The 15067-nt window shown below is 35.4% G+C and overlaps 1 protein-coding gene across 1 annotated transcript in view; it reads right to left on the minus strand.

The window, feature by feature from the left end:
- The window catches only part of LOC134531227 (histidine decarboxylase-like), an 849422-nt gene that overhangs the window by 208201 nt on the left and 626154 nt on the right, over positions 1-15067 (minus strand). Inside the window, exon 10 of the mRNA XM_063366899.1 lies at positions 10170-10240. Within this exon, the coding sequence (XP_063222969.1) occupies positions 10170-10240 (71 nt within the window). The remainder of the gene's footprint in view (positions 1-10169; positions 10241-15067) is intronic.

Here is a 15067-nt window from a genome sequence, read left to right on the forward strand (position 1 = left end):
CGGTTTAAAGGTCAAGTCCTGATAGCGGTTTAACGGTGGCTTGAGTTAAGGATGCTTAAACCACTTTTAGGACTTTCTAGTCGCTGGGTTTTATAAGGACTAAAAATGGGAAATTTTTCCTCAAAACGGGAATTTTTGATTCATTTTGAGTCATTTTTGAGGAATTTTTGAGTCAAAAATGGCCGCTGTGACATCAAAATCCAAGATGGCGGACCGGCTCCCGGCTCCACAGCCTGAAGCCTGATCTCGGAGGAACTATTATATACTACTTACGAGGATGACTTTACTGACACTGAAGCAGGTGTCAAATCCAAACACTGTGATGAAGTATCTAAAACAGGCAATTCAAAGAATGTGATGAAGACCTGAAACCAAATTGATGGAAACATCATCAAAATAAATTATTCTGATAAAGCTAATGATGATCACAGAGTCGTTGCTGAAAATTACCTTGAGGCTGATGTTAAAACAGAAGACTCCATATATCTAAATAATATTTATTATATAGATGCAAGAAATAGGATAGCAGCAGATGATGAGATTAATTACGCATCAGGCGGATATCCTAACATATTAGTTGGCAGGTTTAGACTTCTACTGGCTTCGCTTTGTGCGGGAAACTATTCACACTTCAAAGCAGTAGCCTCCATACTTAAATAACTGAGGGAATCTGGCTACATGCTATAATAATTTGTATTACTTTCATGTGTATAAATATGAAAAAAATATTGTATTATGCATTTTATAAGTAATATTTTATCTCGAAAGTCTGATTTATAACTAAGACTGAGTTCTCGCAACTGCATGTTTAATGTGTGCATTGCATGTTCGGTGAGTGCATTGCAGGTTCATAGCATGTCCTGTGTTTGTACTGTGTGTAATGTATGTTTATTGCATGTCCAGTGTGTGTAGTGTGTGTCGATTTTGTGTCCTGTATTTATGTAATGTGTGTTCATTCTCTGCGTACTGTTTGTTACTTGCATGTCCAGTGAGAGTATTGTGTGTCCATTTCATGTCCTGTGCGTGTACCGTGAGTCCATTGTGTGTATTGTTGAATTGCGTTTTCTTTTCTTTTGTGGAATGTGTGTCGTTTCCTTAAATTTGTCCAATCTGTAATATCTTTGAATATTTACTGGTTATAAACCTCTTGGTTTTGATCAAACATTTTTCAAGGATTCTTGGTCTTTTAGTACGCGTAATTCATGTTCCGTTAATTTAATTTCTTGTGATTGATTTTTATCGATATTTAGCTCTGAAAGTTCAAGGCCTTTCTTCACTGCTTGAAATATTTTATATTTTTTTATCGACAACGGCCTTGTGGTTCGGAGACGTTTGAGCTATACGACTGACATTGTACATGAGCTGGCCTTATGGTCCGAAGACACTTGGCCTATACGTGTAACAATGTATATGAACTAGTTGGAAGGTATTTCTTGCATCGAAACATTATACTTTCACGCTAGTCACAGCGACAACATATATAATTCGTCGGTAAGATGTCTCGTATAGAGTCGTTTTCTGTAGAAAGAATGATTAATCAACTTCACGAAAGGTAGTGGGAAAGAGAATTCAAAATTAATTTTACGCTTTAGTTACTCTTATCACTGGCTAAGAATCAAACCAAGGACGGGAATTGATCGAGTCAATCATTATTTTAATCAGTATGTTTTGATGATTTTTGGGAATTTTTCTAGATTTTTCTACGAATTTCAAATGTGACAGACAATATGCCATAATCGGCTTACTGGAGGCTGGTAGGTGAGGAATCTAAGTTGCTCTTAGGATTGGTCGTATTTTATTGAATACAAATATTTTACCAAAATTTATCTTTTTTTCATTGTCCAAGGATAAAACCAAGCACGTAATTGATCGTTTCGATCAATTGGTTATTTTTTAAAATTAATTATGGAATTTCTCCCGAATTTATAGCTTAATTAATACAGATTTAGAAAGATGGCGTCCCAATTTCCAGATGTTGGGCACCACAGTAATAAATTATTACTGCACTCTAGCAGGTAAAAATTAAACTAGCATGACAGCAGTGCACTCTAGCAGATGGAAACAAGATGGCGGCCTCCACTAGACAAAAACAAGTTGACGGACGTGACGTCTTACTAGCTAGAGATATTTATGTACCTTGGCATTAGTGGTGGGAGGTCAGTCTGTCGGTGGCTTCCATGGAGGATGGATCCGTCGTCATTTTTAATCAAATGACCTCGCTTTGTTTGAACCGAAGACTCCATGATGATTTTATAGATTAAAACTTTATGAATTTTTTTATAAATTTTAAAATTTCCCCCGTTAGAATCTTATAATAATAACTTTTTTCAATATGGCGGATCATTTTCTAAATGATGTAGGTTTTAATATTAAATTTTTTATTATAATTGTTTATGATTTTTAAATATTTTCCTGGTTTCATAGCTTTAAAATTACGAATTTTCAAGATCGTGGCCATAATGAAAATCGCATCGTTCTAGAATCCAAGAAGGCGGGTGTAACGTAAGCAAGTGTTTTTTAAATTTTAATTGTATTGTAATTAAGATTTTTAAATAATTTTATTAATAAATTACACTTTTAATAGCGCCAGGCATCGAATTGAGGACCGAAATCGATTAAGTAACTAAAAAAGATAAGTAATAAATTTTTACCATATTTTTTAAAAATTTTCTTCAAAAATTAGAAAATTTCAAGTGTATGGTTAAGGTCAAGATCATGCTTATTGGAGGCTTGTCGTCGGGGAATGTAAGTCTCTTTGCGAACTTCTGGTTCTTTCTAAGCCAAAAGTAATTTGAGTTTTTCGAATTTTGAATTTTCGAATTTTTAAGGAACGTAAAGGGATATTTTCCCTCAAAATAGGAAGTTTTCCCTTAAAATAGAGAAACTTTTTATTTTTGAATTTTTTTGATATTTTTGGCGGAATTTTGTTTTCGAAAAACTGGCAATTTTGGCGGATTTTGGCGGATTTTGGGCAAATTTGGGCAAATTTTGAGTTGTTTGTGGCAAATTATGAATTTGAAAGACGAAGGTCAAGGTCAAAGTCATCCAAGATGTCCTTCGTGACGTCACAATCCAAGATGGTGGACCGACGTCTTGCTCCACAGCCAGGCCTGTCCTCTCGGAGGAACATTTGTATACTTCTGGCACACATGATGGGAATTGCGCCTGTTTCTTAATTTTTAAATTTTGATCTTTGTAATAAGGCGCCCGACTTGAAGGTTGTTTGGTGCACTTAACCAAGCACACTACAAATTCTTCAAATTATAAATAAGGAAGGTATAACATGTGGAATGAGTTAGTTGTTTAGCCTGCCAGTAATGTTTGACACTATTGTGAATAAAATTGCTTACTTATTTAAATTTATTCAAAGTTCAAAAACAACCAATTTTGTTGGTCCTTGTGGAGGCCTGGGGGGGTGGGGGCACAGTAAATGTCAATACAAGTCGTTACTAAGTTAGGAATAAAGTTTTTCACGTAGTCAAGTAGGACTCTTCATACCTCGTTCGGCCCCTTCTTGGTCTGTCCGTGGCAAATGTAAAATAGTCTCCCTGGTCTTAAAGGTTGTGCACTGAAAATACAAGAACAGTCAGCTGAATATAATAGTACACGCTTTGCACTGGAATCTTTGGCATCGATATGTTTCGCATGTGGTCAAATGTCAATTCAACAATATCATCTCTTTCGGTGCATAGTTGAGATGGGCGTTCCAATGTGAAAAAAAAAAAATCTTGTTCCTGCAGTTATGCACAAGAAGTTTAACCGAATCAACGCGTTTTACTGTGTCATTTAGACAGCTTTACAGTTTAGTTATTTTTTTTTTTCGCAAATTACACAAGTATCAACTCAGGTCCACCAAACTTAAACTAAAATTCTTATTTAGCTTTATTTGGTTAGTAATAAAAAAAGTATGTAACTGTTTGGGTTGTAAAGCATTCTAATATTCTTATATGCGATTTAAGTTACTAGTTTATTTTATGCAACATCTGCATCTGACAAGTATGTATCGTCGTAAATGGGGAATAATGGATATCTCTATGCAAACAAAATTCGTGAGAGTGCAGGCTAATGGCTGGAGGTCTAATTATTATTTATTTTTGAAGTAAATGTTTACTATATTGTGTTATTACTTATTGTTTACCAGTGTACCCCCTTTAACTCATTTAATACATGAAGGGTTTTCTTTGGTAACTATATTTTCAGGGAATCTATTAATAAATTACTCTGAAGAAAGAAAATTTATTCAAAATTTAGTTCACGCATCACTTGAAATGATGTGTGAGTAGTATGTAAATGTATGTCCTGGCACTGGGTTCAGGGTGAGGAGCGAGGAGCTGACCGAGCTCTGACGTCACGTCCATCTCTGACGTCACGTTACCCATCTTGGATGACCTTGACCTTTAACATTGACCTTCAAATTTGCCAAAATTATCCAAAATTCCCTAAAATTCACCAAAATTTCCAGTTTTTTTGAAAAAATTATTCTACCAAAAGATCTCAAAAAAATTAAAAAAAAAAGTTCTCTTTTCGAGGGAAAAAAATCCTGTTCCAATGTAAAACTTCCCGTTTTTAGTCCATAAATAATATACCAGCGGCTATAAATGTCCATATATAGGGTTCAGCATACATTTCTACAGCCTCCGATAAGCCTCCACCGTCATCATGGATTATGACGTCACCGTTGCAATTTCCGTTAAGGCCGCAATCTTGAAAATCTTTATTTATTATCGGATTTCAATAAAAAAAATTAAAATTTATAAAAAAAAGAAAAAATCTAATTTTGACTAAAAATATTTAAAATGATACCGTTGCAATTACCCTTATGGCCGCCATCTTGTAAAGCCGTAATTTTATGTTACAATATCGGGAAAAATTTTAAAATTCATAAAAAAATAATTAATTAAATTTAATAAAAATTTGGTAAAAAAATATTAAAAAAATTTATGAAAAATGTACACTTACGTCATGGAGCTCGAAAACCTCTGTTCGAACCCGATGAAATCAAAAAAAGATGGCGACAGGACCTTCCTCCACAGAAGCTTTCGGCAGACTGACCTCTCACCACTTATGTCATTGTATATATCGCGTCAGCTAGTATCACGTCATGTCCGCCATCTTGGAAATCTATATTTATTATCGAAAAAAATGAAAAAATGATAAAATTTATAAAAAACTTCAATAATAATATATGATTATTAATATTAAAAAAATACCATTGCACATATCGTTACGCCCGCCATATTGGGTTATATAATTTGGCATGTTTCGTTTTTCCCGCCATCTTGGATGACTACGAAATTACCGTTACACTTTATGTAGTATCCGCCATATTATATTCTAGAATGTTGCATGTTTCAATTCAGCCACCATCTTGAAAAACAGCAAATTTTATGCTAGAAATATGTAAAAAATTTCAAAAATTAATTATAACAAAAATTTAATAATCCAGTTTTAATAAAATAATATTTAAAAAAGGCACTTACGAATTGCAGTCGTCGGTTCGAACCTGGTAAGAGCAAACATTAAAAAATCATCGACAATTACTTCTTCCACATTAGCAGCCGGCATACTAACCTCCCACCACCAATACCTAGGTATATATCGTCAGCTGGTATTACGTCATGTCCGACATCTTGTCTTCATCTGCTGGAGGGCACATCTCGTTTTCGTCTGCTAGAGTGCGCTGATGCCATGTTAGTTTAATTCTTACCCGCTAGAGTGCAGTAATAGTTTATTATTACTCAGGAACCCAACATCTTGACATTTGGGCACCATCTTGGAATTGTTTAATTATTTAGCTAGAAATTAGGCAAAAATTCCAAAATTCAGCAAAAAAATTACAATCAATTTACAAATTGATTCGATCAGTTACTGTCCTGGTTCGATACTTGATCGATGCAATAATGTTTAATTTTATGTAAAGATTAATAATTTTAATAAATCATGTTCAAAATCCTTAAAGAAGCTTACAATCATCTACAAACAGCCTCCAGTAAGCCATTATGACCACCATCTTGGAAATGTTTGTTTATTGACCTAAAAATTCGGGAAACATTCCAAAAGTCACCGAAAAATTCACTCATTAATTTACATATTGAATCGATGGATTTCTGTCCTCGGTTAGATTCTTGACCAGTGACAGGTGTAACTAAATATTAAATAAATTTAATACTCTGTTTCCCATTACCTTTTGTGGAGTTTATTAATAATTAACTCTACAAAAAACAACTAAAGACAATATACCTGTCCGACGTATTTAATCCGTCGTCGCATTACCTATCAGTAAGTCTAGTTTATCGATACCTCTAAACCTTTCATGCACAAAGCCATCCATACATATAGACCAAGCATCTTTGGACCACGAGACCGGGTCATGAACAATGGCAGACCTATAGATCAGTCTTATTCGAACCTCATGACCTTCCTCGATGTCGGTTAATTAGTCAATTAAACCAACATAACATGTTTTACGCTTACAAGAAGACCAAGATTCCCTAAAAAATGATTTATAAATACAAAGAGGTTTTGGACTAGTAAACATTCAGAGATACTACAGATTTGAATACGCACAATCAACAAAAAGGAAGCACTTTTGGAAGCACATTCAACGAAAAAGGAAGTACAACCATAGAAAAGGACGCACAATCGGAAGTACAATCAACAAAAGGAAGCACAAACGGGAGCACAATCAACGAAAGTAAGCACAATCTGAAGCACAACGAACGAAAAAGAAAGCTCAGTCATAGTAAAGGAAGCACATTTGGAAGCACCATCATAAAAAAGGAAGCAGAATCGGAAGCAAAATCAACGAAAAGGAAGCACAATCGGAAGCACATTTAACAAAGAGGAAGCACAATTGGAACCACAATAATTTAATATTTGGTTACACCTGTCACTGGTCAAGAATCTAACCAGGGACAGGAATCCATCGATTCAATATGTAAATTAATGAGTGAATGTTTCGGTGACTTTGGAATTTTTCCCGAATTTTTAGGTCAATAAACACGCATTTCCATGATGGTGGTCATAATGGCTTACTGGAGGCTGGTTGTAGAGGATTGTAAGCTTCTTTAAGGATTTATTAAAATTATTAATCTTTACATAAAATTAAACATTATTGCATCGATCAAGTATCGAACCAGGACAGGAACTGATCGAATCAATTAGTAAATTGATTGTAATTTTTTTTGCTGAATTTTGGAATTTTTGCCTAATTTCTAGCTAAATAATTACACAATTCCAAGATGGCGCCCAAATGTCAAGATGTTGGGCACCTCAGTAATAATAAATTATTACTGCACTCAAGCGGGTAATAATTAAACTAGCATGGCATCAGCGCACTCTAGCAGACGAAAACGAGATGGTACCCTCCAGCAGACGAAGAAAAGATGGCGGACATACCAGCTGACGATATATACCTAGGTATTGGTGGTGGGAGGTTAGACTGCCGGCGGCTAATGTGGAGTAAGTATTTATCGACGATTTTTTTTATTGTTGCAATTACCAGGTTCGAACCGAATACTGCAAAGCGTAAGTGCCTTTTTTTTAAATTATTTTATTAAAAATTTTAACTAAATTTTTGAATTATTTTCCTAATTTCTAGCATAATATTTGCAGTTTTTCAAGATGGTGGCCATAACGAACCATGCAACATTCTAGAATACAATATGGCGGATGTAACATAAAGTGTAGCGATGATTTCGTAGTCATCCAAGATGGCGGGCATAATGAAACGTGCCAAATTTATATTATCCAAGATGGTGGGCATAATGATATGTGCAACTGTATTTTTTAATATTTTTAATAAAAATTTAATTATGTTAATTTTTTTATAATTTTTATTTGTTTTTTCATAAAATCCGATAGTAAATAAAGATTTTCAAGATAGCGGCCGTAATGGGAATTGTAGCTGTGAAGTCATAATCCATCTGAGCTGGCCAGAGCTACTGCTGATGTCAAGTGCCACTGGCGCTCCACGGTGACGATTACCAGAAACAACAAACAGCACAAGTATCAGTCTTGCACTCATCTGTTTAGCTAGACGCACTCACGTAATTTCTTTCAACAGTTTCATAACTACAGCCCTTAACTAAACAGATGAAATTTTAAAATGGAAACAGACTAAAACTTTAATCATAAACACATTTTAACTAAAACATTGTTTTAACTAAATGATACGAAAAATTCATAGTTAAAGTTAAAAAAAGATAAGGTCAACAAACCATATATCAAGCATATTATTAAGATAGTTAATTAGAAGAAAAAAACTTTGCCAAACATAAAAATATCGATGGCAAATTTGACTCACTTATATAATTCTTTTGAAAATCCACATTTATATGGTTGCATACCCAGCGCCTCTACCAGTGTAGTTTTCTTAACTTAATGTTTATCATAATATTAATTATTGAATTGTGTCATTATGCTTATGAAGTAATCGAATCCTACATGTCTTGCTCAATCAACCTCATTACACATCATATACTATAAGTTATAAATATGATCATAAACCTTTATTTATGAATACATAGCAACAAGTTATAACTCTCCGCCTACCCCCTATAACTGTAATGAGAGAACAAGATAAATTTATAATTCATGACGGCAGTCGGGGAGTGAAATTTTTAATGGTGAGGTCCACCGTAACGAAAACCGCAACATTTGGGGCTGCTTCAATGTGTTGGTTGCTGGGTATCAAGTACAAGGTCAGGGTATCAAGTACAAGGTCAGGGTATCAAGTACGAGGTCAGGGTATCAAGTACGAGGTCAGGGTATCAAGTAAAAGGTCAGGGTATCAAGTGCAAGGTCAGGGTATCAAGTACGAGGTCAGGGTATCAAGTACAAGGTCAGGGTATCAATTACAAAGACAGGGTATCAAGTACAAGGTCAGGGTATCAAGTACGAGGTCATGGTATCAAGTACGAGGTTAGGGTATCAAGTACGAGGTCAGGGTATCAAGTACAAGGTCAGGGTATCAAGTGCAAGGTCAGGGTATCAAGTACGAGGTCAGGGTATCAAGTACAAGGTCAGGGTATCAAGTATGAGGTCATGGTATCAAGTACGAGGTCAGGGTATCAAGTACGAGTTCATGGTATCAAGTACGAGGTCAGGGTATCAAGTACGAGGTCAGGGTATCAAGTACAATGTCAGGGTATCAAGTACGAGGTCAGTGTATCAAGTACGAGGTCAGGGTATCAAGTACAAGGTCAGGCAATCAAGTACGAGGTCAGGGTATCAAGTACAAGGTCAGGGTATCAAGTACAAGGACAGGGTATCATTAGAAGGTCAGGGTATCAAATACAAGGTCATTCAAAATGGCCACTGTGACCCGGATCCTGCACATGGCGTAAAATCAACATTTTCGCACTACTCTGTACTTTTGGTAATCATCAGTTATCATCTCGTCTGACAAGACATAACAGTCAAATAAAAAAAAATTGGTTGTCTGTAAAGTCGGTTTACGGACGATAGTTTAACGTGACGTCATAACAAAACATTGATGAAATGATTGCATACTTTTATGAATAAAATTGAACCATTTTTATTGAATTATCACTATTTTGTATGGATACAAAGAAGGAGTGAAATGATATCTACAATTTAATTGATAAATTTACTTTTATTTGCACTCATTAATTCAAGTATGTTTATTACTTTAACGAAGAGATTATTTTAACTATAACTTTTATATATGTTTGCTATTTAACTTCTTCCAATCTGTGTTATTCTACTAAGGATAAGACGATAACTGGAAAAGTAGGAAACGAATGGGAGTGTTTCAAGTTTAAATAATGTGCCTCGAAAAAGTCAAATCGATGGTTGTTCCAATCGAGTGGAAGAGAGATATTTGCGCCACGGACTCTGCAGCAATGCTAGGAGGAACGGGTTAGCAAAGAGCAATGAAAATGTTACATTGAAATGCATGAAAACAGAATTACGCCACGGACTCTGTCGCAATGGTAGGAGGTTCAGGTTAGCACAGAGCAATATAAAATGAGCGTAATGGGACTCAATGAAACGGGACAATGTGCGTAACGGGACACTTTTTCGTGCGTGCAGCCGGCGTTCATAGATTTATTAGACGTTGTCACGTCAAAAAACAATTTAATTATTTAATATGATATTAGAATAAACATTATTAATAAAAAACATGTTGTCTTTACGGCACTTACCTGACTTCTTTTCTCCAGTGTACGCCTGTTTTGTGGCCAATGTTTTTTCAATAACACTGGTATCTTTCACCCTGTTGGAAAGAAAAAATTGCGTTAGGTTATATTGTAATGTAGAATCGATCACTAGGGCCTTGCATACGTGATGCTGCTCCCGTGGATGGGGAAAGAGCGCAACGCGGTTATTTTCAGAGGTGGTTTCTGTGTGTAGTAAAACACAAAAGATCACAGTTTTGTAAAAAATAAATTATAATATCGATTATGTAAGCAACAGCTAAACATTTTAAGATATGCAATGCCCTTTCAATACACAAGCCAAAAATAGAAAAAAAAAGCTTTACAAAATCAGGAAGAATAATTTTTAAATTATAGTCATAAAAACATTAACTACTATTGCTAAACAGCACGAGATTCATGTCTACCAGTGCATTTAAGCTATTGTGATTCCAAGTGCATTTAGTGCTTATAGATTTGGTTCTGTATGATTTCTAGTTGTATTTTCTGTCACTGTAATTAAAAAAAGTTTAAAAACCAAATGTTTACATTATGTAATGTGTTTCGCACGTTAAGAGTAGCTACTATGTTTCTTGTGCATAACCCTGGGGGGATCTTACTATTATGCGCCTAACAAATGCAATTCTGCGCACAGCCTTCCGCCAAAACTTTGGAGTCCCCACTAACTAGTTTCAACCTTGAAAACAAGCGATGCAGCCTTTTAATGTTCACATTAATTAATGATGTAATTATCTACAATCGCACACGGGAGAAACAGGCACACATCTGAATTAGTAACTTGTAGGTAAGTATAGTAGGTCCTGGGACACCGGGTCCAGGGTCGGGATTCGTGGATTCAAGTCGGACATCTTGGATGACGTAACTTCCGGCGGCCATCTTGTATGAAGTCACTTCCGGCGGCCATATTGTAATACGTCACTTCCGGCTAACATCTTGGATGGCGTCACTTCCAGGCGCCACCTTGGATTTGACCGTGACCTTTGACCCAAGCGGCCATTTTGTTTTTATCCGCCATGTTGTTTTCTAGAACATCCCGACATTTCGAGTTTCATCCGCCATCTTGAAAATCTTTATTTATTATCCGATTTTAATAAAAAAATTAAAATTTATAAAAAATTAAATAATCAAAATTTTAAAATAAAATTTAAAAATATATTATTTAAAAAAATTTTAATTAAAAACCTGCGTATCGAACACCCCACTCCACTACATTATGAATACACCATCTAGCACCCCACTCCACTGTTACAATGACATCGTCATCGAACACCCCACTCATACATGTTACAATTTTTAGCTACACCGCATTCTTTAAAATAATTTATTATCAAAATAAAAAATATATACCATCGTTGTCTGCGGAGGCAGCCATCTTATTTAGTGGAGACCACCATCTTGATTTTATCTGATGGATGTCATCATCAGGTGTAGATTTCTAAAGTACGCCAGTGTATGTAAAGCTGAGTTCCTATCCCGTACCAGCATTATTATGACCCTTATAGACAAAAATCTACAAAAATTCCACAAAAAAACACAAAAATCCACAAAATCCACAAAAATCCATAAAATCCACAAAAATCCACAGTCATTTCGTTGTTGTAACCACCATTTTTTCTTAAAGTCTTATCATTTATAGGTTTTAACTAAAATATATGTTATCAATACTATCGTTGTGGATGTGATAGTTAAAGTAATGATAATTTAAAAAAAAAAAAAACATTTATTACACCATCTTAGCGGACCAGAAAATTTCAGAGTCCTAACTGCAAGTATTATTCTCTTCTCATGTTTGCGTACTCGTGTTTTCAAAGCTGCATGGAAGCAGATATTTTTAATGTCTACATATAATTACATTCCTAATCAAGTCCATGCTTGCGAACCCGTGTTTAAAAGCTGCATGGAAGCATATATTTTTAATGTCTGTGTGTAATTTCTCTTTTATAAACAAGTTCATGTGTGCGTACTCGTGTTTTAAAAGCTGCATGGAAGCAGATATTTTAAATGTCTGCGTATAATTACATTTTACCATTCTCTAAGACTTTTTTAAGTATTAGTACCTTAGATGATATAGGTGTTATGTTAAAATAATAAACAATTTGACGGAAACACATTCATAGAAAAGGACGCACAATCGGAAGCACAATCAACAAAAAAAGAAGCACACTTGGAAGCACAATCAACAAAAAGGAAGCTCATTGAACATTTTATGTTTCAACTTAATGTCTGATCACTATAGTGTATATGATGCAGTTACAACACTCACCTCAGCCATTACCCAGTGTCGCTAAGAGCAAAGCCATTACCTACTGCCACTACGAGATGCACTTCATATCAAATGAAAATAGTATTTTTTTAAGTCGTGGCAAGAAGTCGAAGTAAATAAAATATTAAAAAAAATTAACACTATTTAATAAAAAACACACACACTCCTTCACACCATCTTCTCCCCCCTTATTAACACAATACCATTCAGAAGGCGTTACCGACCCCCTTCACAACACCCCGCTCCGCAGTAGGTACTTTCCATACTAGCCATCAATTACTCTGCCCACACAAGTATATAAGCATCACGCAGCTCCAAAGTCGATATCCCCCCTTCCCTTCACAGCAGCAATATCCTCCACAGTCAGAGTGGAGGTGTTCACAGGTACATCTGCGATGTCTTCCCTGGACTCTTCGTCTTCATCCATCGCAAGAGCTTCTTCCTGGCCGCTAGCCTCCTGACAGCACGCATAGAACTCATCCTCAACAATCTTCTCATAGGTGGCCCGACACATCTTACTAGCTCTCTTGATATCTACGAATGATACATCATAAGGCTGCAATTGTTCAACTGTCCCCACCCCTCTACCCATTCTATTGCTGTCCTGTTCGTGCGTGCCAAGCACACACGTCACTGACGCACGACCTTTGACGTCAGCAGACCTACCCATTCCCCCCTCCCCCTGAACCATCCACACCCCAAATAGCTGCGACATTTAGACCTGTCGCCACGCGTCCCTAGCCTCTTAATACAATTTTAAACGCATTCGAGGAATATCCCGACCTCTGGTAACTAGTGAAAAGTTTCAAACAGCACACTAATAAATACAATATTTTTATTTATTTTAGACTTGCATTTATTAATCAAAAAATTTACAACATTTCAAAACATTAAAATTTATATGGCATCAGTCGATTTTATTCAACTCATTTTCACATTTATCGAATCCTAGCCACTTCACAAACAAAACATCATCTTTCTAATCTATCAATTTTTCTACTTAATAATCGCTTGGGTACTTGGTAGGCTGAATTTCTTCCCCATAGAATCCGCCACATATCACCGAACCTCGTAAATCTTCCAAGTAGTAACATCTCGGATGGTAATTACGTATTTTAACAACACGGAATATTTATGTCAACCATTTATAAATACATACAAAATATTCCATTTTAGCTCTAAGTTTATTTGCATCAAAATAAACAGTTTCCAGGAGTGAGTTATCTTTTACATAAACAGGCACCATGCCAGTTTTTCTGTATTTTCTGTAACATATAAATACACATATAACTCCCTTTTCCTGCGAACTCCATTCACATGACTTCCTTCAGAGCAGGAATAAATCATTCATCCACCCATCCTTTATCTCGGTGCACATAGTTGAATTATTTATTTCGAACAAGGCTACAAGACTTTTTGGCTACAAAGTTACAAGCTACAAGGTTCCAATCGGCTACGTGTCTACAATACCACCAGGCTACAAGACCACAAGGCTACAAGGATACATCAAACACATAGAAAAAAATCTGGGTATAAAAATACCAACTCAGCAAATTTAAAGCTTACTGTAGAGCCGAAACATCCCTGATATATGTATTTTATGCTTCCTACAAGACCAAGGAGTTTTGAACCATTAAATATTCAGCCCTGGCTACAGACTTGACAACAAACATTCAATGAAACAGACACACATTAAAATAAAACATTCAACTCAGTAGGATAGGATATCTAGGATACATTATTTAAAATACTAAACGAAACGATAGAATCCGGCTCAAGCCGGCTACAATGCCTCCATCCACATTTGGCTCCAAATGATTTTAGTTACAATGTAGCACGTACCCGCCAAAATTGCCGGAAAGACGTTATTATGACTATCCATTTTGTTTGTCGTTTATTACGAATTTTACATCTTTAAGTTAGAAGTTGTACTACGAGAACCCAACCTTAGCTAGAAATTAGATTACAATAAATAAAACAAACTTTTTTTTATCCAAAGTATAATTTGGTTTTTCACTTTTATACACATGCAGACAAACAAGTTATTATTGTATGTAGCATACATTTCTTATTTCACGAAGTATAGAGCATATTTGTTTGGTATTGGGTAAATTTTCTTCATTTTTGAGAGGCAAGTAGATGTCTTAACCTATCTACCAATAGGTTAGAATATTTCCATGTGTCATAATAAATATCTTCGGCTTCTAACATCTTACGTAAATTTTCATTACTAATACTTTTAAGACCTGTAAAGTTCCGTTTTTAATACCAGCCTCAAAGCAATTAAAATTGTAATCACACCACTGACCACTATAGGCCTAATCTGAATAATTTAGTTTAATAAGTCGTTTCCATCATTTGGGTCTCAACACTTTATCACAGTATTCGATCTTGTGAGCTTCAAGTTCTTAATCATAGTCTTAGTTCTTGTAAGCTTCAGGTGAATCATAGCAGTCTTCGACCTTTTCAGCTTTAGGCTGTTCTTAAGTGCTCTCAATTTCATGGAGGCGTCTATAACATGGTGTAAATTTTTTTAATTACCCATGAAAATGCTACTTTCTTCGTTAACTTTTAGTTCCAAATAATTAACAAGACCTGGGATAGTACTATTAGAATCATCATC

Source organism: Bacillus rossius, chromosome 3 (assembly GCF_032445375.1).
Source record: "Bacillus rossius redtenbacheri isolate Brsri chromosome 3, Brsri_v3, whole genome shotgun sequence".
NCBI lineage: Eukaryota > Metazoa > Arthropoda > Insecta > Phasmatodea > Bacillidae > Bacillus > Bacillus rossius.